General features: G+C 32.9%; 1 protein-coding gene across 2 annotated transcripts in view; it reads left to right on the top strand.

The window, feature by feature from the left end:
- LOC115439981 overlaps positions 1 to 26,524 on the top strand; it is a 166,207-nt gene extending 139,683 nt beyond the window's left edge. For both annotated transcript variants that reach the window (XM_030164098.2, XM_030164089.2), the window contains exons 8-9: positions 22,323 to 22,510; positions 22,596 to 26,524. In XM_030164098.2, coding sequence (XP_030019958.1) covers positions 22,323 to 22,510; positions 22,596 to 22,812 — 405 coding nt within the window. In that variant the 3' untranslated portion in view covers positions 22,813 to 26,524. The remainder of the gene's footprint in view (positions 1 to 22,322; positions 22,511 to 22,595) is intronic.
- Positions 26,525 to 27,380: the final 856 nt, after the last annotated feature.

Here is a 27,380-nt window from a genome sequence, read left to right as displayed (position 1 = left end):
ACATTTCATCTAATAGATATTACTGAGATCATTGATTTGTAGCGATCTCTATTGCTAGTAGCCAGTAAGTAAACACAAACATATTTGAATAAAATTATCCAAAAAATATTAATACATTTAATTGAACTCCAACGAATCTTCCACAACTACCTATTGCTAACTACGCTAATTGGGCTTAGAATATTGTTTTATTTTCTCCATAAATTATTTTTATAATCTTTTGAGGAAGTAAGTGCCTTTACCAATATGGTAACGTCCTAAGAAACTCTATTTATACCAAATCGTAACCACACATTACTGTGACGAAATAAAAGCAACGCAAACGTATTGGGAAAGTATCGGGTGTCGATATTTGATTTTTATCGTTTTGAAAAATCTATAAAAATCGGACCGGGTTTAGTGGAGTTATTTTACGTCGCAGGCACGTATTTCTCTGAAAGAGATAAAAAGGTAGGAAGGGTTTCTGAGATTTTTTTAAATTTAGAATTGAAAGGAAGTTTGAAAAAAACGACAAGATATAGAACGAATTCCAAACGTAAGTGGCAATGCAATACAATTGAATTAATAAAATATAGGTAGTTAAAGTATTAAAGTATTTAGGTGTTTGAAAATTACGATTGAGCAAAATAGCTTTTGCTCGCGTCTTCGCTCGTGTGTAAGAGTTTTCCGTGATAAAAGTCCAGCTATATAATATTTTCCCGGGATAGAAAGTATCATATGTCGTACCCAGGTTCTCTAACTATTTACACATCCAATTTCATCACAGACTGTTGCTGTGATGTTTGTTGATAATTGGGCTATCTAACACTGAAAGAATTTTTCAATGTGAATCAATAGTTCCTGAGATTAACGCGTTCAAACAAAAAAAACTTTTCAGCTTAAATTAATAGTATAGAGATGAATACCTTTGCTTCCAATTTAGATTCCGTTGAAAGCAATTCAATTAATGAATACTTATACTTACTATTCATGGCACTAATAACTAAGCTAGTATCGATGATTTATTTATACCATTCTATTGCATATAAAGTTGAACTAACAAAGGCATTATAATCACGATTCACTATTTCTATACGTTATTCTTAACAACGTTCAAGATACGGCAAAATGATCAATCTTCTTACGTATGCAAAGCTTTTGAAGAGTTAGCGCCTGATTTTTCTGATACCAAATATATTTTCATTCCAGGTCGTTTATAGGTTTCATTATTGATGCCAAAATATATTCTCATTCCAGGTCTTTGTAGTATACTTTTGAAACTAAACATATATCAAACATAAATCATTTCGTTCACTTAGACCATTACAAATGGTTTTTGTTTATTCTCTTTACTAAATTCTCTACGTACCCATTAGTAGAATTTTATTGGCCTCGTATTTTTTCTGCTTTGTGAATCTACTCGAGGATATATCTCGAGATAGCTATTAACTCGCTTTAGTACTGAAAGTTTATGGGCTTGGATCACGTAATTCATTGAGAGCAGATTAATTTGTGGATTAGGTCCTTTTTCCCATGGCCTTTTCGTGTTATGTTGTCTAGTACAGTAATTAGAGAATTCGAAGTCCCAAACGATCGCGTTACGGGATTAGACAGAAATACTTTCACTAATATTACACTAACCAACAAACAGGACGACTGTCAACGACCAACTGCAAAGAGCATTACAACACTACAGAAAACCAACTGCGTCAGTCTGTCAAAAGTTCAGTGTTTTTACAGAAAATGTGTCCCAAATACCCATACTATTATTGAGTATGGACTCATACTAATCGCAGCTCTATTCAGTTAGTAGGCGTAAATTTATTTAGTAGTATTCATTGGAAAAATAAATTGGAAATTTCTCCCCAAATAAGGAAAAGTGCGGTGAACATTTCCTCATTTAAGTTTCCGAAGGGTCTATTTACTCACCGTGGGAAAAAAACTATCAGAGAAGTTGGTCTAAATACAGTTAAATTAGGGGATAGATATATACATACATATATATTCAATGTAATATATTTCTTCCACTGGTATAAACCAAAGTCTAGAATTTCCTGACCAAAATTCTGTAATTTTACTTGCTTTAGAGAGTGTCAATATGGTTATGTCAGTTGGTTCATCTGTCTTGAGTATTACGGTTAAAGTTTGCGACGTATATCGGTGATTCATTTCTGATGCATATAGCGCGATTTTGATATGCGATGCGTTAGTTATGGACGTGTTATCGTGGCGTGTTTGGGGTCACCAATGTGTAGCTATGTATGTTTTTTTTATTGCTTTGAATGACGAGACAAGCATACCGTTCGCCTGATGGTAAGTGATGCGACCGCCCATAAACAATAGAAACACCGTGCAATACCTTGAATTACAAAATATTGTTTGCTTTTTCCACCATTCTACAACATGAGATGTTAAGTCTCACTATGTCCAGTAGTTACATTGGCTACAATGTTCTTCAGACCGGAACACAACAGTGACTACGCACTACTGCTTGGCGGCAGAATAGGTATATCGGTGGTACCTAAGCAGGCGGACTCTCACATATCAGAGATCTGCCACCAGTAAGTGTATGTGTGCTTGTAGGAGAAATAAAACCAACGAGTCTCAATTGACAACTGTGTTTATTATTTTAACGCACTTACATTTATACGTTACAATTACATGATGTGTGCCTTTCATACATATTAAGTCCCTACGGCTTGTAGCTGTCTGCCATATATAGTAAATAGCATGTACATACGAAACACAATAAGAATTCTCATCAATTATATTTAAAGCACCTTTATTATCTTACGCATAAGGTACATAAACCAATATTATTGGATATTTTATATGACGTACAGCTGACACCATTCATATCTAAGACAAACGATTGAATTACCTCAGGATTGATAAGAGCTCTAAAAAATCCGCTGGATTCCTGTATCGACAGTTAATCGAGTATAAGTAGCAATTGACCTGAAAATAAAATGTAGGCAGAACCGCCCGAGGTCAGTGCCGGTATAAAAAATAAATGAGTTGTTCAACTGCCTACATTGTGGGAAAGAGCTTATTTAATCTTTATGTAGGTAAATGTGTCCGTTTACGAGACTTTTTTTAAATTTCTTCATCACTTCACAATATTGGTTCGCGTGCGTCCCGCTGTTTTATTACTTTTTTATCATGACACATTGATTAAACTTCTAGGCTTGGTAGTGGTTATTGGGTAGGTAGGTAGGTACTGTTCCCATGCAATAGATAAGTTTATATTGGGCAAATATATCTATTCAGCTATCTAGGTACCAATATTTTTTTAAGAAAGATTCCTTCATAAAAATATGATCTGTCATAACTTCTAAAATAATAATATATCCTAATATTATTAAATAGGTAGGTAACTAATAATTTATTATGTTTACGCGAATGTGGGACTTTGAAGTAAAACTATTTTACGAATATTGTCGTGGTTTTTGATATTATAATTTTCTCCCGACGTCTCGAAGACTGCCGCCTTCATAGTCACGGGGGACTAAGTTGTTTGTCATCCGAAAAGTAAAAGTTACACTATCTACCTACATTTTACAATTATACAGTTTAAATTGTCTTAGCTATTGACAGTCCGACCTACGCAGAATGAGCTCACAATGTCTTAAAGTCTATAGGTTTAAGGTTAAATATTAAACGAACCAAAGTGTTTCCCCACATAGGTATTGTTTATATAAGGCGTAATAAATGCTCCACTGGATTTAATTTTAGGTTTCATAAGCTAGTAAATTGTATGCTAGCAACCTAATAACTAGGCTGTGTAAGCTGTTCACCATTTCTAATAACTACAAGATGCCAATCAATAGTGACATAGGCAATATCAGTATCGGAACAGAATTAGTTATTGCGTTCGATAACTGTGAATACTAAATTGATTTGATTAACCTCAGATGTTCCTAATGGTTTAAGTTTACGCGAATGTCACACACTGAAATAATAGATTCAAAAACTTTGCATTTCCTTTTTTTATATTTTTTAAATATTGTGTTTATGAATGTAACAATTGCTGAAGTTATAGTCGATTTTATTAATGAATCGATTTTAAATAGGGTAGAAATATTTTGTAGTGATCAGTATTCAGTAACAATAATGGAGAAGTAAGTAGCAGAGTGACATTATGGTGTACGTGGTTTACTATTAAAAGAAAATGTAATAATGATTTCTATTTCTGCGAATGTTAGACATTGAAATAAAACTATTTTCTGGAAGATACTATTTTACTACAGTTGAAATATGTACTAGATGTTGTAACTTTGACTTTTCGAACGACCAACACCTCCGTGGCGCCCCGTGACAATGAAGGCTGCAAAATCTTCGGAACATCGGAAGTAAAGAATATAAAAAACGCGATAAAATCCGGAAAATAGTTACATTTCAATGAGAACGTAATAATTCTACTTAAATTTATAGTAATAGTCTATAAGTCTGTAGTGGCAATCCACTTAGACTTTTTAGTTCAAAACTACTATATTTTCTAAGTGTAATGATAGTGATCTGGTTTTAAAAACGAAATGTGCGGTTCTAAATGTAATGGTTTAATAGGAACGATAAGGAATAAGAGCGAAAGAAAAAATGGGACTGGCTGATAGATCAATTCAGCTTTACGGATCTTATTTTATCACTGTGAATAAATCAAACAAGATGAATCAAATGCTTTTATTTGTTACTTTATATTGCTTTACTAAAAATAGAAGTCAGTATGTTTAGATATGTGATAGTAAATGCAAAAACCGATGAATAGATTCGGAAGAAATTTGACATATATAATAATATTAATTTATTTACAATTTATACATATACATATTATTATACATATAGGTATAATACCATAAAAGTCAAGGAACTAAACTATAAACAGCCTGTCGTACCTTTTTGGACGTCGAGTCGTGCTAATGAAATTAGAACATTATATCAATATAGATACCTCATCTTTTCATTGCTGAAGGGAGTCTGTTTTGTATTGTTAAGGGTATTGTAAATGTCACTTAAAGAATGAAGTTAAAAATATATACAATAAACGGTGAAAGAAAACATCGTGAGGAAATCTGGATACCCGAGAAGTTTTATATAGGAATTTTAAAGGTGTGTGAAGTCTATCAATCCGCACTAGGCCAGCGTGGTGGACTAAGGCCTAATCCCTCTCAGTAGTAGAGGAGACCCGTGCTCAGCAGTGGGCAAGTATATAATACAGGGCTGATATTATTATTATAAGTGTTTTTATTTTAGCAAAATATACAATTATATGTAAGTAATGCAAGTTCGCAGATCCGCCCTCTTTAGTATTTTGCTTAATAAATATAAGTCACTTAAGTGTAGCTTATGGAACACAAAGTTTTAAGAATCTTTAAAGTCAGAGATTACCCGCAAACTCCCAACTTCTTTATAATCATATACTTATATAAATAAACTTGCTAGCTAAGCGGTAGACGACGTAAGTTTTTAGTATAAACTGTTGAAACAGTTTCGTACTCATTTTACGTTCAGGCGATGCGAGTTTGGTACTATGCCTGAGGCTGACTTGTAACCCAAGCACCTGCTCCGTAATTTTGCCTTAAATATCCATGACGAGGTAACATTGCCAAGCCAAGAGGCAATCATATCATGACGTGTAAACTAATTTACTTATATAGAAAACACTTAATTTTACGAGAAATATACTTGATTTTTCCCACCGTTCCGCTACTGTGAAAGTATTTTCTAGGAATAAAAGGCCCATAGGAACTGATTTTTTTCAGTATAAATAGTGATCCCTATCGTTCCTGGCTCGTAAACTATTTTTGAGCTAAAACGACGCTGATCTGTTGCTCCATTGCTACGTTAAAGGACCGACCAAAACATTCGCATGTATAATTCTAGATTAATCCAAAATCCTTTAGTTAATAGATTTAGGATTTCATTCACCCACTTGACATGAGTTAGACAATAATCTTAAGAAGATTACGAGAGTATTAACCTTATAGAGGTAATATCTAAGCTGCTTAGAGATGACAAATTCACTTCACGAAAAAAGAGTTGTCGAGCCAAATATATCATTTTTGAGATGAAATAAAGAATTGATTGTTTCGTGTTACATGGTTTCCTCATCAATAAAGTATCAAGATCATCAGTTTTGATGTAAATGTTCCATATTTTGCTAATGTTTTGCAAATGGTGGATGTTGTGATCGCTTTAAACTTTGAATATTTTTTGAAACTTATTGTTATGTACTTAATACTGTAACCACAACTGGCTGTCCAATATTAATATATAATAAATAAATATTTTCAGCGTATATATAGCTATTTTATTAGTGCTGCATATAAAAACATGTCTAGTGTAATAATATGTATTACCCCATAAAACTGTAGAAGTATTTGTTTCAATTTCCTAGTCAGTTATTTGTCATTTTGCGTGTTTTTGAAACAAACCAACTATCAGAGCAAAGATTTGTATTCAAATTCTTCATATCCTTAGAAAGTATATCCTCCGAGATTTAAATCCCTTCGGACACTCAGCTATAAATATATAAAAACCTTTATATCTACCGTAAATACCTGCTCAGGCCTCATTTTGATTCCGCAAAAAAGTTTTTCTGGAGCCTAAATTTGCCGTGAAATCCACCCACACACGTGTAACATCCTTACAAGATAGTAACAAGATTGGCAGACATGTGATTACGCTGGCGTATAGTAACAGGAACCCTAACCCTTTTTGTATCTCATCTATTTTTCTTCAAGGTATATTTTTGGCCATTTATGCGCTATATTTAGTAGGAATTTGGTGGTTTATATTATAGTTATTTTGTTTATGTTTAATAATAAGTTTATGATGGTATTAAAAACAATTTAATCAACTTTTTTAGTATACTTTTCGCTTTCTAATTTTACTCATTCTGGAACGGCATGAATTAAAATAAAACATATGATTTTTGGGAGTTTACTTCTGGACAGAAAAATTAATTAGTAAAAGTAGCTCGTATTTGACCAATCCTAATATTATTGCGCCTGTGTTTATACCAGTAACAACAATAATAAAAACCAGAAGAGCCACAACACAAACGTAATAACTTAGGCAAAAGAAATAAAAACTTTGACTGTAAGTAATAAAGAACAGGATGTAAATTCTTAAATTATTGTGTCAAATGTTAATATCTTACCAAATATACTAATAATAATATCCCTCTTTGCAGTGGTGATGGGTGACATTTGCGAAAGGTAACTCGACACAAAATATAGGTACTAATGCATAAATGCCGTCTGCAAATCGTTCTAACGATTACTAGATTTTACATAAATGGCAAAAGGGAAGCCGGCAGGAATCGTTATAACTTATACGTACCCTTCCCACTGCCTCTGCGCATCGGGGATCAATCAACGTAATATGTAATTCATGAATTTCTCGTACTTACTCAAATTAGTTTTAACGTCATAACATTGATTTTACTAAAGCCTTAAATTCGCAAATAGTTTAAAAATTGTACCGCTAAATATTACAATAAGTAATTGGCACTCGACTCCTGCAATCAGAATGCAACTGGTGTTCGGCGCGAGTTAATTAATTGCTTACTTAACTGAAGTTGGCTTTGATGGAACGGTCACAATTGCTGTTAAAATCAGTGTAATCTAATCACGTATTCATTTGTTTTACGTGGTTCTTCTTGATTAATTCTTTTGTTGCTTCTGTACAATTATTTAAGTACTATTTATTTTTGGTATGATTATCGGCTGGCGTGTATATTGTATATTTTTTATTACTTTGAATTACGAGACAAGCTTGCTGTTCGTCCAAAACAGTAGAAACACCGGCCAACACTTTAAATTACAAGTATTGTTTTGTATTCCACTGCGCTCGCCATACTGATACATGACATGTTAAGTCTCATTATGTCCATTAGTTACACTGACTACAATGTCCTTCAAACCGGAACAGAACAGTGACTACACACTGCTGCTTGGTGACAGAAATAAACATTGCGGTGGTACCTACCTGGCGGACTTTCACATAACATGATAAACCGTTTGTTAATCTTCTTGTAATACTGCAAAAGAAATTTCCCTCCTTATAAATATCAGCAATTTTATTTGTTTTTATAATAAATAATTTCTTATCGTGCCCAGTTATTGTACTTGTAATTAATTTTATATTATCTCCATTGATACCTATAACTTCTGTTTTATCCGTACACCATTTGTCTTCTAACATTATGCTGATTTCAATCACGAATTCAAATTTATGAAACAATAAAGCCTTTAACAAATTAAATTTGTCAATTTCCTCCAAAATGTAACATTGAAAAGTGGAACGGAAGATTCATTTCCCGAATCATAAATTCAAGTCGTATTTTTCTGTACGACGAACTATATTTGGGTAATAATAGACCATTAGCAGCGGCGTCGCATTTTACAAGGGATTCGGAAGGCTTTGCCCCGTAATCGAGTTGCTTACAAATTGCCCATAAACGTTGTTTTTAATTCCTTATTTGCTTTTCAAGCTGAAATGTTTTACGATACTTGTTAAAGGTACTCGCATAACGGAAAGCGTTTACGTTGTACAATGTAGCTGTTTGACATATAGAATGGTTTTTATGATGCCATTCTACTAAGCATACTTAATTAGTTCTTGAAAGTTAGCAATAATGTTGTTTGTGGGTCGGCTTCAGTTATTTGATTTTTTTTCTTGGAAAGGCGTATGCCTGGAATTGTGTCGAGTAAAAGGCTCGCTTTGTGAGACTTGGTAGCTAACGTAGCTGGTGAAATGGCACATTAACGATTATCTAAAGCTGGCGCGAACAACACGCTTACACGTTGCGCGTGGATAATGTCAGTGAATATACGTCGTCATGACAACGCAATGCTTGGCATCAACAAAATAAAAAAATATAGCGCAATGTTTTGTTTGCATCTACGGATCTGGCCCTTCAAATGTAATATGGTTTTTTTAAACATTCAGTGTAACATTGTTTTAGTGTGAATAGTGTGAACGTGGAATGTTTTTAATCACAATATACATATCTCCAACCCCTGAAATGGTGTTTGTACGAAAAGCCTATGTAGAATTATATTAGCCCTGTATTACATACTGTCGTATTGCTGCGCATGGGCTTCCTCTACTACTGAGACGGATTAGGTCTTAGCCCACCACGCTAGCCTAGTGCGGATTGGTAAACTTTATATCCCCTCAAAATTCCTATAGAGAATTTCTCAGGTATGCAGTTTACCTCACGATGTTTTCCTTCACCACCAAAGCAAGCGATAATTCATAAAGAATATACACATATTTTTTTAGAATACTTTGCTCTTAGGATTTGAACCTGTGGACATTTGAATCATACGTAAATTTTGATAGTCCGAAAAACATATTCCATCATTCGTTTGACAAAGCCGAACATGACGCGAACCGAAAAATATAAATTGAAATACAATTTGCATTGAAACCGTGACTTTGTTATTGTCCATGTAAACATTGGATTAAGTCCAAAACGACGATGTCAGATTTAAATGGAAACAGCGGCTGTCATTGTTTATACCCACCGGTTCAACATAACGATTACAACTGCGACGCGAATAGAATTTACGCGATGTTCGCGCATATAATGGTTATTGATTTTGGTGTAATAAGTTTCATTATTGCAAATCGTAGTTGTTAGGAGAAATTGACGTAATTTTATTGTAATTTTCTAATAACACGTTGTGACTATTTTCTATTACTTTAATGACGAATAATGGTTTTATTCGAAAAAATGCTATCTTAAAGTTATATATAAAACACTAATATAAGCAAAATTATCAAAATATTACTCAAAATATTACACATCGTAAAAAATATTAAGAAAATCAGTAACTTGCATTTTCAATAATTGATCACGTAAAATTCGACAATACAATGACATAAATTATAAATGCAATAAATGCTTTTAAGTAAATTAAAACATATCATTGACCTCGGTCGCTATTTTAACTTTATTTGTTACCTTTAATATTAAAATCTTTTAGTAAAATTATATTTTTTTTTATATGTAACTTTTCTTGCTTACCTTATGAAGGATTGCGGGTAGTTATAACTACATATACTTGTTATAACAAGCTCGTGACTACGTGGCTCATATCGAGATTTCTATTTGAAAATTCCTCAGTTTCATTTTACTTAATTCATAGTTCTGTCAAATAAAAAATAAAAATTTACGCTAAATTTTATTTTAAGATTATTAGTAGAGAATTGGTAATATTTGGAGTCTATTTAAATTTATAAAACTAAAATATACTGTTATCGTACGTACATTTAGTACATATTTCTTAACATATATAAACTTCTCGCTTGTAAATTCTTCATTTAGGTTCAGAGGTGACGGAAACGTATGTACGTCTTCCCATGACAATTGTATTTCGATTTGAAAATAGGTCGCGCGGGAATTGGTTTTCTTAAACGGAACTACAGTCACTATTGGGTAGAAATATGTTTAACATATCGGCAATTGAAAGGAATTGAATTAAGCGATATTTTTTTAAAATTTAACTACGTTAAAAAACTTAGAAAAAAGTGCATATTTTCAATATAACATGTAAAAATTATATTAATTAAGTTGATTACCCTTTCAATCGATATATTTTTTTAATTGAACATTTCTGTATAATCCCTAAGAGAGGTTAAATTCCATCAAGCACTAAACTATTTATAAAACACAGTAACCATGACGCTCAAATTCTCACAAACGTGTAAACGTAGCATCACGCTTTTTTCTTTTTCGGGGTACAGACAGAGTTGTAACTCATTTACATCTCACCTTGGGATAGGCAGTGTAACATCCACATCTCACCAGCTACGTCCCATGTAATGGAGGCGAGATTATTGCAATTTCCTGAGCTCAATTCCAGAATCCAAACTCAGTTTTCTCACAAGCTCACGTGAAATATTTAATTAAACTCCAAATAAAACAATTATTAAACATCACGCACACAACTTTACCAAATACTGCATATTAATTCAAAAGTCCCACAACATTGCGGTCTTTTTGTTATCGAGAAATGTCCAAACCAATACAGAATTAAATTGGAAAATAAGTTTGGAGGTAAAGTGACGTGTTCAACCGAACTTCCTATGACTCAATATATGTATATGGATATTATATTATATGTTTTTAACGAGACTTTCCCGCCCTCACACCCACCACTACAACTCCTGTAAGCCAGGATCAGCAGTGGCAGTGGCAAGCATTTTATGACACCGAGCAGTGAAGCTCGGCGAGTCTCAGGGAAAATTAATATGTCATTATCCCGCAACGAAATTAATCAAATAGAAAGATAGGGAGGAGTATATTATATGTTTATCACATGAAACAAGAATCAATTCAAAAGCGCTAGATTCTAATGTTTTTCGGCTGTTTTGCGATTAACAATCCCAATCTTAACCCTCGATCCGATTCCCAAATTGAACCAATAAAATTAAGTTATTTGTAAGCTTGTCAAAAATCTTCATTCTGATTGGTCCATTTTCTCCATGGATAGAAAGAGCGATTCAAACTGTTTATTGAAAACGGTGGTAAGTTTAATTTACTGGTGGTAGGTCTCTTATATGTGAGAGTCCGTTTGGTTAGGTACCACCGTAATAACAGCCATCCGATATACAAACCTGGGTAAACTCTACCATCTAATATGATTATTTTAATAGTTTAGTGAATTGTAAATAAACAGGTTAATGTGTGAGAGAATTTAGAACAAAGCTAAAGACCTGATAACCTTCATATAACCCATTAAATGCTCAAAATTTTAAAATTTTACTTAAGTTTACAAAACGTAATTTTTTGATGTATTAAAAAACTGAATTATGCCGCTGACGTTTCGGTTATCTTAAGATCTAACGTGAAACGTGATAACTTTCATAATTTATTCAAAACTTTAAGATTGAATCAAAAATTATTACTCAATTTCGATAGTTTGAAATTAAATTTTATTCTTTAACGCTGAAATTGCTAGAGGCAAATTGTTTCTTAACTATTAGCTTTTGGTCGCAACTTCGCTTGCGTCAATACATTTTATCGATATTAAAGTCCCGCTATATAGTTTCCCGGGATAAAGAGTAACCTGGTCTGTCCCAGGGTCTCAAACTATATCCATATGAAATTTAATCGAAATCCGTTTGATAATTTTTGAGTTTATCGGGTTCAGAAACAGATGCGTCTGAGGACTTTATAATATTATATAAATATAAAGATTTTTTGATTTTAAATAAATATCCTTTTCTGTCAAGCATATTCCTTTATACATTATAGAAGTGAAATTTCTCAATTTTAATCGTCAAATAAAAACATTAATAGACAAAACAAGAATCAATTTTAGTAAAACAGAAATGATTTTACCGAATTATTTCGTTCCTAATTGCAGATACTGTTCAACGTTTCACGGTCGTCGGAGCTTTCTTGAGATGAATTAATTTGTTAAAAATAGTTCGTTAGCCTCAAGTTTCATCGGCCCAGTTCGCGTACTTTGATGTCCGCTCGCTTATGAGCAGATAGAGGTTTCTAGACGAATTTGTTTTAATATCACCGGTGGTTGTTCATATGTGAGAGTCCGCCTGGCTAGCTACCACCGCTATATCTATGTCTGCCGCCAAGCAGCAGTGTGTAGTCATTATTGTGTTCAAGTTTGAAGAACATTATAACTACTGGACATAATAAGACTTAACATTTCATGTCTCAGAATGGCCAGCGCAGTGGAATTCCAAACAATACTTTGTAATTCAAATTGTTGGATGGTGTTTCTACTATTTATGGGCGGTCATATCGCTTGCTATCAAATGAACGGCAAGCTCGTCTCGTCATTTAAAGCAAAAAAACATTTGATTGTTTTTTCGTCTCTTATAAAATGTATGTTTTGTAGAGTACGTATTAAAAATCATTTTTTTCTTGATCTCTTGGTTATGACGGTTCGCCGTCTCACCGGACTGTAAAAGTGAAGGAACAGAGAGTGTTACTGTGTATTGCGCACATATGTGTGCACTATAATATTTTCTGTGTACGTAGCTTATCTCCGTTGAGATTGGCCGCCGTGGCTGAAATTCGGCTAACAGGGATTCATATATTCACAAATCATTTAATATAATTATTTATATTTTACTTCTGCAACATTGTAGCAGAGGTGGCTAGTGCAATTACTGCCTTAATAGGTAAAAAAAAACGTATCTATTTTTTTCTAAATTGACTCAAATACAAATTCGTGGTTAGTAAAAAATGAGTAATCAAAATTTTGTTCGAATGTCTCTTTCCCTTATAAAGGCAATATAAATAAATTAGAAAAAAATATATTAGTCACTACTATAAAACTTATTGAACATTTTGTTATAATCTACTGCGTCATGAATATATATCTTCACCAACCCTCTAGTTAGAAGGTAGGTATAAATCTAAAAAAATAATGTCAACACACATTTTTAGCTTAATGTATAGAAAAAGCACGTCCAGTATGAACTAAGACTGGTATTAGTGTATTAAATACTGGAATCCTTTAATCCGGTTACAGGTTATTTCGTAAACGAAACATGTTTGTGACATAAGGTATTTGTTTCAATTTAAACTCATGTAATTTGATGAATTTTATGGAGAAACGCTTTTAGTAAGCAAATATATAATTATTTCTTATGTTGACGCGAATTTTAATAATATAATCGGATTTCGGAGAAACATAATATAAAAAACCGTGGTAAAATCCGAAAAAATGTGCCTTGTAGCGTAAGCCTGTATTTAGAAAAAAAGAATCCGTCGTAGATGTTACATTATAAAACATTTACCAAAAGAAGACGTAATTTTATAACCCTAACTATGTAAGGGGTTGTTATAAATTTTTTAAGTCCACGAAATATTACTTAAACTCATACTATTTGTGTCTCTGACCCGTGCCATAACAGCTCGGAAGGTAATAAAGTAATTAATTGATTCACAAAAATATAATTCAGTACATTCAGTAGGATGTACTTAACTTTTCAAGTACATTTTAAAACCTCTCTTACTAGAGTCGTATGAATATTTTTGATATATATGCCTTATTACGATACTTAAGAGTTCATTAAAAAAAAACCTATGAATGTATTATACTAACGTATGCATAAACGAGTTGTAACCCTTTTATTCTTACATTGTTACATCAAATAGAGTTCTAACCAACAGACTTCAAAGAAAAATCTGCCCTATATCGGCACAGAAACTACAAAAATACTAGGCTCTAAATACTAGCGGAACTAGGTCGTATCTCTCCGGAGCTTTGAACCGGCTCTATGTCTAATTTTACGCCAACTGAGACGCTGATTCGAAATGTGTTTAGCTTCGTCTACGTCAAACGATGTGTCTGAACTTCGCACATTGAATAAAATTGTGTACACACAATTTTATTCAATGTGAAACTACATTACAATGTAGTTTATTTAAAAATATTTAGTCTTATAGTTCCTTGGTATAATGATGATGGAAGTTTGTAAAAATATTTAGTTTATAATTCCTTGGTGTAATGAAGATGGAATTATTATACTTCTATAACTTCAATCCTAAAAAGATTATTAATGTAAATTGGAAACCTTTACGCACGGACTCATGGCTTTTATCCATTCTTCAAATTAGAGGTGAAACTGGTAAACCATCTTTCCGCTGTGTGTATTCCGTCCCATGATGTGATAGTGGGCGAGTCTATCGCAATATCGGGCAGAAATTCTAAGCTTCAGACCAATATGGACTACAAAAACCCAATATTACTGCCTGAAACAGGAATCGAACCCGATACCTCAGAAATGCAGTCGTACGGGAATGCAACTACGCCACCGAAGCAGTCAAAAAATGAGACAATCATTAATGTAAATTAAAAATCCTAATTTATAATTATGTTTATTGGACATATTCTTAGTCATAGTCTCATTAGAAGTTTAGGTTAAATTTAAAGGCTAGATTGTTGTCAAAATTATGTATTGCATACAGTCGGTATACCATAGAAAAAAAAAATTTGGTCAAAAGTGTATTAACCAGTATTTCGTTTTTTGGATTGCGTAACTACCTGATACTTAACTTTAATATGCATCAAAATATATTTAATTTGCCAAAAAGGGATAATATTAATATTTTCCTACTAATAAAATATATCTACTAACTATTTGACATGCAGAATGCATGTTTTCGAAACTCTGTCGAGGTTTTAAAACCTATTTTCGACGCGAAACTCCGCCCCGGCACAGAATCGGTATTGAAGTCGATGTTGGCTGCTTACACGCCGACTGAATTTACGCTAGGCAAGATTTTCTCACCATGTAGAAAACAATTTTTATACATTCCGAATATTCTACAATACCTCTATCCTTTATCTGCATAGAAATTGTGAAGAAAATCTTGGAGATTACAACACGTGGGTAATACAAAGACGGTGACAATGGCTTTGTTATGTATTTACGGACGGCTTAGTTCGAAGGCCTCGGATGATAAAAAAATATTTAAATCAACGTTAAATTTGACGAATTAGTTCAAATATGTGAAATTAAATTGGTTGAAGTTTGACGAACTTTATTAGGAAAAGAATTAAAAAGTAATTATGAAGAATAAGAACGATATGTTTTAATCAGGAAAAAATGTAAGAGAAAATGAAATGCCGACGGCTTCCGATTTTATATATTTTTTTATGGATTTATGCTTTTTTTAATGTAAGGTTTTAGCAATCCCAATGAATTCATGAAACTATTATTTATACTTGAATATATTTCAGTTATTCTACGTACCTGGAACAGAAAATAAAAACAATAAAAAATATTATAGTAAAACCGGCATTCAAATTGCCCAAAACCACCACCCCTTTGTTTTAATAAAAATACGTGCCGTGTGTAACGCAACGGACAAAGGCTGAATAAATATAGTGAACAATTGTTTACCCGCCGAAATCCAATACGTTATTAAAAAATAACGATGTTTTGAATGATGGTTCGAATTACGTCGTGTAGCAATTAAGTTATAACGTTAAAGTTTGTATTACTCCTTGATTGTGTTTTGTTTTAATGTTAAACCGCTCATTACTATGTTTATTGTATTTCATTATTTTGATGTTAGCTGTTTTAGTAAGTTGTTTTTAATTGTGACGTCTTATTCAAATGTTAGTTGATGTTTATTGTTGCTAGTAATATTAAAATGTCTGCCTGTTCTAGCTGTAATAACTTAAGTCTAAGTAACCAGTAAAACTGAGCCTTAAAACCAATTACATAAATGTGTAACAAATATGTTTATACGCTAAATGTTAGTTTCACTCAATTCGTGTCAAACCCTTCGTAGAATGTCACGCGCGCCGCCAAGCTTGTATATGTATGTGCCTGTTGCTTAACTGATGTCGTGCGCAGGACGTATGCTGCCTTCTGGACCGTTGCTTCCAATACCCGCGGCGGAGCGCCCGCGACTGTGGCTGTCAATTTGCCTTGCTGCATGCCGCGCCAGACGAGCAAAACCAGGGTAGCTAGCAGAGTCCAGCCCGCGCTAGGCCGCGGGCGTGCCCCCAATGTCAATGCCGGTGCGCCGGTTGTGACTACCAAGTAAGCCGTAGCACGCTTACTAGTGTGTTACAAGTCGCGTCACGTCACGTAATGCTATCAGCACGCTGTTCACGAAAGTATTGCACCGGTTTACAAGCACCGAGTGGGTTGGTGCCTTTGTGGTGTTAACGTTTACTTTTGCGTTTTTGTTAACGTTGTTCAAGTTTGTTTAGTGATCACTGTTTTGTCTTTAGTTAAATTGGGAGTTAAGAAGTCAAAACAGTGACCAATACACAATTATTTTTTTATAAGAGAAATCAAATATTCATGCATGCAATTTTCTAAGAGGTTTTTTCATTTGCACTTAACATAAATGCGAGTCAAACGTTAACATTTCAAATACACGAAGGTACTTAACTCACTGCGCGTTTACAAAACTAACTCACGTATGCGCTTACACGCTGTTGAAGATATAAAAACAACGGGAATCCACAATAGTAAAGTATTGATTGTAACTTTCAGAGTTCGGTAATGACAACTGCTTAACTTAATGAAACTTCCCAATAACGAAAGGGCAATCTTCAGTCTTCAACCACTGCTGAATTTACGGACTACAACATGAACTTTGTTATTGAACGACCTAAGTTTTTTAACCCTAAATGTTTTTCTATAAACTTTTGATAGCGAAATAAAGTGGCAGTTAAAATGTTATCTGACGCACGGCAATCGCCGAAAGTTCCAAATTCGAAATAATTGGACGCGAAATTCGACTCTATAATGGGACTAGTCAAAATATTCGTGTAAACGTATAGTTTTACTTTTTTTGAAAAATTCACCAAGTTCCATTTAAATTCTGGGAAGGGTTGTTTTATGTTCGTTCATATCTCTCAAGCGTGTTACAAATTATTTTCTAGAAACAAAAGTTTACACGACGTTGTATCGCGATTGCATTTATTTTATTATCACTTTCAAAGAATGCAATTTTATTCCCTTCAATCAAATACATTTTTATTTTATTCTGAATCATATCGTATTCTGAGAGACTACACTGTAAACGAACAATCTATTTCTCAACAACAAAGTGTCTAACTTTGTAAAGAGTTTATCCAACACTTAACTGGGCAGACTTTATACAATATTCACACTTCGAGCTGACCGTATTTCTAATTTCGTAACATTCAGATAAATAATTGTTTTACAAAACTCTAATTTCAGCATAAACTATGTTATCGTTAACCATAAAATTTAAATACACATTTATAGCTTAATAGAACGAACAAATGGCCGAATAAAACTAAATGGATTCATATAATTAAATGTCCAATTCGGCTTAATACCTCGAAACACATTGCACAATTACCTGTAAATTAAGTACACGTCATTCGCACTAGCAACCAGCCTGAGCTTCCCACGGTGTCCGTTAGACTGAGAGCTGGGGGACGGATTTTATTATGTTTTATACATAAGATAAATACTCATATTGTACCAAACAGAAAAAATGATACGAAGAAAAGAGAGTAAAAGGCACATGTACAAATGGCGGTGTCTCCCAGAAAACCATGGGATAGATATAAAAACGAGAAATAGAAAGAGAGGGTAGTGCAGTTTATTTAGTGCAGATTATATTATTAAAAAAAAAAAAGACAATAAATCTAAATATCACCAGTTATACTTTAAAAATTGAGAGAGTTACTCAATTAGTGTACATACTATGCTGAGAAATTGGCATTCCCTGAGACTCGCCGACCTTCACTGCTCGGTGTCATAAAATGCGTGCCACGGCTGATACTGGCTTACAGGAGTCGTAAAAAACTGAAAAACATATATAGTTTGTGTTCACAATGAGGTTTATTTATGTCAATTATACTTATTTTAACATGTTAATTTGTAGAAATCGGATACGAAAATATGACCGGCAAACAGATGTCCGGAATCCTTTTACTCCAAATTAATTCTGAATTAAATTTATATTTCCAGCTTCCTATTTAGTTACCTAGTAAAAACTTATTCGTACGATTTTAAGTCCAATAGTTAAAATCGGTAAATTTAATGCGTAAATTATTCCTCAGCTCTCTGACTATTGCATACCGGCCATACCATTGTTATTGTCAGCCCAACGTATGAAGTTTATAACGAGCTTTGAGCAACATAATGCACTTTTGTAATAGAATTTAGTGCTTCTGACAAGTTAATTTCGTTTTGTCGAGAACGTTTAATATGTTTCTATGTTCCACGTTACATTTAAATGAACTTATTATTGTTTTAAATGTTGTTTTGTCTGAATATATTTCTATGTAAATTAAGAAGAAAATTTATATTATTAAATTATTAAGAAAAAAATAATTTTGAGATCAGCCAGCATTCTGAAGACTACAGAGTGGTGTAACGTCTTTCGTAGGGCGACGTTTATTGATTATAGTGTACAAAAAAAAAATACATTTACGCTCTTGTCGTGTCAGCAACATTGCAGGCACGCAGAACTTTGTATTATTTTATTTTATTTTATTTTATTTTATTCAAAAGGAACAGAAAACAGTTACACATTAAATAAGTAAAGGGTAAAATTACACATGTACTGCATTAATAAACATGTAACCAACAACACTGTTCACAGTTTAACAGAAAACTTTACAAAGAAGCAACAGACGTCTATAAGTCATAGGTATGAGAAAAACTCAAGCCTGCGATATTCAGTTTAAAATACATTAGTAAAAAGTAAGTTATAAATTAATTTTGTGATTGCGAAAGGAACTATTAACACCAGGTTAAGGCTTTCTGGGTTATCATCATTAAATATAAAACGATCATATAAAATAGTTTACGTAACCTTTGCTTCCAAAAAATGGTAATAAAATGTACTATGATCATGATATAAGATACGCCATATTGCGCCACGCAATTGTGTCGGGTCCCAGCATCAGCCTATCAGTTGCGAAGGGTCCATATAACCCGATTCCTGCCAGCTTCCCTTTCGTAATTTATATTAAATCGAATTATCCTTACACCGATTTGCAAACTGCATTTTTGCACGCGCCTGTATTGTATTGTGTCGGGCTCTCTTTCGGAAATTTTCGCCCTCACTGCAGCCTATGTATATCCAACTTCGAGTAGGCCGGCATAATTGTAAGGACTAGCGAGAGATAATCGAAAGCGAGTGATATATATAATATAATGATAAATAAATCTCGACTTCGCGTCGCTTAGTATCGGATAAAGTAAGGTAGCTACAGAGCCCATTAAAAAAAACTACCGTTAATAAATATCTAACTGTAGTGGATCATTCTAAAACATGCCTTTATACTTTTAATACCAAACACTACGTCAGCTACACATGTCACTTAAATATTTACTTCGCCCATAAATTTCTAAGATTATAAATCGGATATTGGGAAGATTGTCATACAAAAATGTTGTCCTCATGCGATAGTTACTTAATGTAGAGTGAAATAGCAAAACACTAATATAAAATACGTCATATTTTTTCCATATCGTGATTTGCACTTTTATAATGAGCATATAAGTTTCTGTATGTTATTTTTGTATTAAAATCTAAGACAGGGGCCTTATTCTCTATCCCGCACGTTATTTTGACAGTGCGTAACAAGCACGTAACACAACCCGTCATGTTTAGGACTATAGAAATTTGGCTTATAGAATACCATTCGACACACATTTCTCGAAGATAACATGACACGGCCGCGTTACGCGTTTACACTATCATACAGAATAAGGGCCCAGCTGTGGCATGTTGTCACACGGACATTTCTAATAAGACAACGACTTATTACCGATTTTTGGTAATAACTTTTTAGAACACAAAGGTCCTAATGTCCAGTCTATAACTAAACTGTTTATTGTCTTTGACTTTGCCATGCCATGCTATTTAAAAGAACAGCTATATGAATAAACAAAATAACAATCACACAGCTTTACAACCAGGGGCCTTATTCTCTATGCCGCACGTTATTTTAACAGTGCGTAACAAGCACGTAACACAACGCATTATGTTTAGTACTATAGAAATTTGGCTTACAGAATACCGTTTCACGCACATTTCTCGAAGATAACATGACACGGCCGCGTTACGCGTTTACACTATCATACAGAATAAGGGCCCTGGCTGATATTTGATTATTTATCGTTACGAAGGTTCTAGCGTTATTTAAGACAGAAATGGCGTTGTAAGCGGTTAGCGGTGGGAACAGTTTTGTATTAATAAAAAATATTGTGCCTTATCGCATTTCAAGTCGAGGGCGGAATACACGTGACTCTAGTGGGAATAAAAGTTTAAAACATTCGACTGCAACGTTTAAAATATAACTTGGAACGGAAATTCTCAAGAAAGAAGTTAGTTGTGATAATTTGAACAAAATTAAAACTTAAATGTAAACATTAAAGTTTATTATTAAATGACACTGAAATATTCTGCTTCTTTCTTCTATTATAAGACTGCTATTTGGCTGCGCTAATCTTTTCACTCTTTTTAGCTCTTATGACTTTTTCCAGCTTTACTCTTATCTACGCTTTTGTTTTCTGAATCTCAAGATATACTTTATTTTTAAGGTTTTTATTTACTTCTATAAAAATGATTTTTCTTCGACATGTGCAACTATACTATTTAATACTACCTTCATCACGCACTACATTTATATACGTATAAATCTATTTATATAGAATAAACGCTCAAATTTAAATTAAATTCCTTACTATTTCATTTGAAATATACTCCTTAACATTTATTCATTTTAAACTCAATTTACTCTATTTCTTATTTATTATAGAATACAAAACTTTTTTGTAGATTCTTTTATAGATAGACGAAACAATTTCATACCTGAATTTACATATCGCGTGTTTGAATCAAAATTTTAGGGATTGTAAATTTCTTAATTCTGACCCTTATACAAAAGTAATAAAGTCTTTTATTCTGTTACCACATTGGTTCCTTAAAAGTATTTGTTCACATAAATAGGTATCATTATTATCATGTACTTTTGGACTTTAAATTCAGCAATGTTCAATTTGATTTAATGCTATATTAATAAAATTTTGATGGATCCATGAACATACAAGTTTAGAGTTTTTTATTAATGAACAGATGTCCAACATTAAATTTTTTTGACATAGTTGATTTTCTTTGGCGTTTTCTGGTTTATATGATATCTAACATATTACACAAAACTATTATTTATACATCTGTCTCTGTTATTGCATTCCCACTATAAGATTTTAAATCTATTGAAACAATTGCCAATTTGTCAGTTATCTATATTGTGGAGTGCATCGAGGCCTTAGCTTCAAGATAGTAAAATGATTTATTGTCTGTCATAAAGAAGAATTGTTGTTACATCTATTCCTACATTATGGGTTTCTTGGAGCGCTGTACGATCCAATTGTATATTATTCATCAACTATTATAAGTTTTATATAGCTAAATCTAAAATATTCCATAATCATAATATCGCATCGATTTCTGAAAATATTTCCTTATACAGAAGTTTCTCTTGAACTTACTTCATTCTAAAGTTATCCGTTTCGTTAAGGTTCAATTAATTTAATTAGCATGCCGGTTCACGTTTCTTTCAGGTTTCTTGGTGTAAGTTTGTTCAAAGTCAGACATTACACTAATCAACTCGCAGCACGTTTTTGCGTTGAATCTCACGTTGGGGTGTTGTTTATAAAAACTAATTGGTACTGGCGTACAACTCAATTGAGAGCAGTACAGTCGTTATTAGAAATAAAACGAGACATATTTATCTATTTTACATTTAAATTTACAATAATTATACACATGACATTTTTTTTATCTAAGAATAGTGATTAAGTTTACCAATAAAATTAATGGTTTGTATTCTTTCCAGCACATGCGTTGGTCACACACGCACACACAGAGCTTGGAGTGTGAGGAGCGACTTCTGGCGCGGTGCAGCAGACCGCGAGTCAACTCAGCCATATTCGTCTCTGCTGAGCCTACAGGATTTGCCGGCTTTGACCCTGGCGAGTTTCTACGACGACACGGATCTCAGTCCAAACTGTGTCGCAAAGCCAGGTAAGTATGCATTACTGCACAAAATAACTACTTTTAACTAACGTAGAACGTAAATATGATATAAAACACCATACAAAATTTACAGATCAGCAGACAACATACCTTTATCAACAATGAGCGATTCCTCAGAACGCTTATGTAAAGCCAAACCTCCGAGAGAGGAAACAATCAACGAAGAAGCCAAATCCGATGACAGTCATGGTAGTGTGGAGACTGTTAAACATTTTGGACTGCCGATCCTTTCAGTGTCTGGACCGTCGCCCCCCGATGAGGATTATGATCAAATAGACGAGTATCTGTAGCATTTCCACACCAGTTTCCAGCTCAAATATGTGCTGGAAAAGATGAGGCCGCCCTGGCCGAGTCCTGCACAAAGTCCTTAAACTGATTAGACTTTGGCGTCTTCGCACTGCACTGGACTTAATGAACTTTCGTTTTGTGATAAAATAGTGTGTGTCTCTTTACCGATTTGGGAATAACGTGTGTTTATCTAGAACTATCGGCGCTACAACGAAGACTTTTCGCTGATGTTCTTGTCTGTCTTGTGTGTCTTTTTAAGGGACCATAGTCTAGCGTGGTGTGTTTTTCATTGATCCTAATATTTTTGTATCTATACTCTCCTGTATCATTGAGTGTTAGTATAAGAACTTCGTGTAGATTTTTACCATTCACTAATATAGATTTAAGGACTGCACAATGAATTATCAATGTTATCTTAACAGTGCCACTTTTAACTTTATCAAATACGATAAAAGCGTTGTTTATAAACTTCTTATAAGCAATTTTAATGTAAGTATTATATGAATATTTTATGATATTTAATAATCTGCAGTGTCTTAGCATTTTCTTTTTATATAAATAGTATAGTTCATTGTGAGTGTAATTCTAAAGGCAAATTTTTATATCGCATCTAGATGTAAACACATTTCATAATATATAAAAGATAAGTAGTGTAGAATTGTAGAGATATGAAATGATTTGAAGGTTGAACTTTGGTCCAATGAAATGTATTATGTGCACATGATGCTTAGAAGGTAAGGGATAGAGTTGATAATGAAGGCAACGTCATTGTGTGAGAAGCAATTCGTATATTTAATATAATGTAATCCAAAATTTATATATTAATATTTAAACTGTAGTAGACTTTGAACTAGCACTCCGAAATCCTCTGAAAATTAAATTTCCGATAAATTATAATTGTTTTCACAAGTAGTGATTGCAAGATCCAAATTCCAAAATATAATAATTAATATTTCCAAAGTCAATTAGGAAAATATGCCACAGATATATAACGCTATTAAAATAATCGTAATCTAAGGACGTTAGTACGATATATATCACTCAGATTTCTATAAGCTATCTTAGAACAATATGTATGTAGCATATAGCGATCTAATTTTGTATATAGATACATTACTATGGCACTAATTTATACTGATGTATAATAAGGTTTTATAATTAAAATCGTTTATTTTCAAACACCCGCTTTCTTCATTAACTGTGAAATATAAATAACAGTAAATGTAAAGGCATTAATAACAATAAACCTATCATCCCAAATTTTGAAGGAACTTATACTAATAATTTAATTAATCATATCGACGTAGTTGTACAGAATGAGTATGACTGCCGTGCTGTGGTATTGGATTCAAATCTCAGGGCGGACAAAGTGATGGTTTTTTTGTCAGTATCAGCAAGTATTTATGCCCACTATGGCGATAGGCTTGATCATGTGAAATACACATGACGAAAATTTGTTGTATTAGTGGTGCCTTTGCCTTCTTCTGGGATAAAAGGAGAGTGTGTGCTTTTACTTTACTGTTACTTTGGCTTATTGTTAATGAAGGGACTGGCGGTAAGTGTACGAATCTCAACTGGTGATCGGGGACCAGACGGACAGTACATGTCATTAGTAGGCCTTATCCACGTCGGGGTAATTCCAAAGCATTTTAATATCCCACAGTTTCTAAATAAATCAACAGATATGGAAGAAGTAGAATCTACGTACGAAGATCTAGGCCTAGAAGTAGTCTACGTACGTCTCGTTTCGGGACATTCTTTCTGGACCTTAGGCCTTATCATCAGGTGCAGTGGGGTCACTCCCGCGCTCGCTTCTATAAAAAAGATTATAATGAATTTTAAAATTTTAATTTTACATAACATATTGTCATTGTAGTGCTTTTGGGAATATTGGTTATTCATAATGATTTTGATGCTGTATACGCCGCCTATGTTAAAGCCTAAATTTTAAAATGTCATTTGGGATAGAATTTATTGATAATGATAAAATAAGGTTTATCATATAAAGGCTTCGTATAATTAAATGAGTATGTATGAAAAGCATTATGTTGTAATGATTAATGACCTTTCTCGCATTAATGAGTAAACAGACCTAAACAAAGACTTGTATAATATGAATATCAATGTTATTTAATCGCATTAATTTTCTATCAATTATATAAAAAGCCATATTTTTGTACACAAATTCGTAAAATATAAATTTCACTTGCTCTAACTAGTATATTTTGATCGATATAAAGCAGCCCAACAAAGTCGGCGAATATATAAAAATGATGCTTATAAGGTCCCATGAACATTTTCATGCTGTTGATTATTTAGGAACTGTTGATTTAATATATCGAAAGCTACTTCAAAGCTAAGACTATATAATTCCCTCCACTATATTATAGAGATAATCCTTCATCAATCTTTAGATAGTTGAGAGTTGCACATACCCCAACGACAAAACTATCATGAATTACTCCCATTTTCCAATTTATTCCTATCATAGAATGTAAGACAAATATCAACCTTCCGACATTAGTCAATAAAGTCCTTAAATATTTAGATAAAGCTTTTTAATCTCACATTATATCAAAAACAGGATGAGAATACATTTCGTGATGGCAATATAGATTTGAGATAGAAATAGTGATTCGAATTTTTAAAAGACATTTAGATGTTTCTAGACGTTCGGGAAGTATCGTAAAGTCTTTGACGACTAAATTAAGTAACGTAAATATTGCTTTGAATTTTAATCCTGTATTGTAGATAATAATTAACTCTCACGCATTTTAAACATTACGATGGAACTTGTCTTGTGCCAACAATTATATGTATCCCTATTTCAGAATTTTTAGGTACATTCGTGTCAGTTACATAGTATAATCATAAATTATAAATATCTGATTATTTCTGAACGTAATACGATATAAATATGTGTAGAATCTATGAATATTGTTTTCCTTGCATATTGAACCATAATATAAACTTTAGAAATATTTTAGGATAACTTGTAAAATCAATGTGATATTTATTCGTATTTCAGTGTTATATCCAAAGTTGTAGAATCTACATATATTTACCAATGATTTGCAATTTTTAGTACATCCTCCTCGGTGTTACAAGACATTAAAATGAATTGTAGAATATTAATACTCTTAAGAATATTCCCATTGTATTTCATCTTTGTTCAAGTTCTAAAATTTTAATGATAGATTTTAATAATTGAATATGCAATTTCAAAAAGTCAAATCTCGTAAATATAAAATTTCTAGAAATGTATATATATAACAACAAATAATAACAAAACATCTGTAATTTTTTATTGCTAATTGAACCCAAGTTATAACCAAATATGCAATCAATTTTTTACACCACTTTAGAAAATAATAAGTTTTTCTATTTCCTAAAGTTTTTACATTTTCAGACAAGTGCCCTTGTCGAAATTGCATATTCAATTGTTTTTGTTGATTCCTACCAATCCAACGAATCATCAATAGTCCATTTTCAATATTTTTACACGGTTTAATCTAGTGGCAGCTTGTGTATAGTAGAATGCGTTTACTATAATTCTAATTAAAGTTGTACATATCTATAATGAACACGATTATATTATAATAAATGCTCATAATTTTAATGTAAATTATTAAATCTATTAAGTATATTGTACAATTACTATTTACATCCTTACGTCTATTTACTATCACGATGAAATAAATTTAAAAAATCTTATTGATTGTTTCTTTTTATGTCCTTCTACTTAGTAAGAGCTGGTAATGATTTAACCAATAATAATATAATTTAATTTGATTAATAAGTTTGAAATGTCGGGAAGCATTATTTCAAACAAAATATTTTTCTAAATAAAATTCTTATAAGTTTTGTGATAAGAAGAAAATCACAATGATTTATACTAAAGTCAGTATTTCATCCGATTTCTTCAAATAATGGTAATCACAAGAATTAAAAATTCCAAAATGGAAGTTAAGCAAGAATGGCTTTTATACCCAATGCTTTATTGATAACATACAGAATGCTTAAAACCCTAGTCAAGTATTAATAATTGCGAAGCAATTTCTTTTCTGTATTAGATATCTCATCTGATATAAACTGCCTCGGTGGCGTAGTTGTATTGCATGTCCGGTACAATAGCGCTCTGAGGTCCTGGGTTCGAATCCCGGGTCGGGCAAAGTGATATTTGGGTTTTTCTGCTCAGTATCAGCCCGGAGTCTGGAATTTGTGCCCGATATGGCGATAGGCTCGCCCCCTATCACATCATGGGACGGAACATACTTGGCGAAAAGTGGGTGCCCTAGTTGCGCCTCTGCATACCCCTTCGGGGATAAATGCGTGATGTTATGTATGTATGTATGTATCTGATATAAAATCTTACTTATCTTCGACCGCACCTTTGAACTTATAAAAGACACAATCTATTTTGCTTTATCCGCAGTCATCTACAAATAAAAATTTATTTTCATAGAACACAACTAACCCTCCCGAAATACTGTTATTCCGCTGACTGACATGGCTTTTAATTCTTTATGAAACAAAACACCTAACGGATTCGGAAACCGAAATAGCTACG

Source organism: Manduca sexta, chromosome 14 (genome assembly GCF_014839805.1).
Source record: "Manduca sexta isolate Smith_Timp_Sample1 chromosome 14, JHU_Msex_v1.0, whole genome shotgun sequence".
NCBI lineage: Eukaryota > Metazoa > Arthropoda > Insecta > Lepidoptera > Sphingidae > Manduca > Manduca sexta.
Note: the sequence above shows the minus strand (reverse complement) of the source record. Positions and strands in the feature narration are given on the sequence as shown.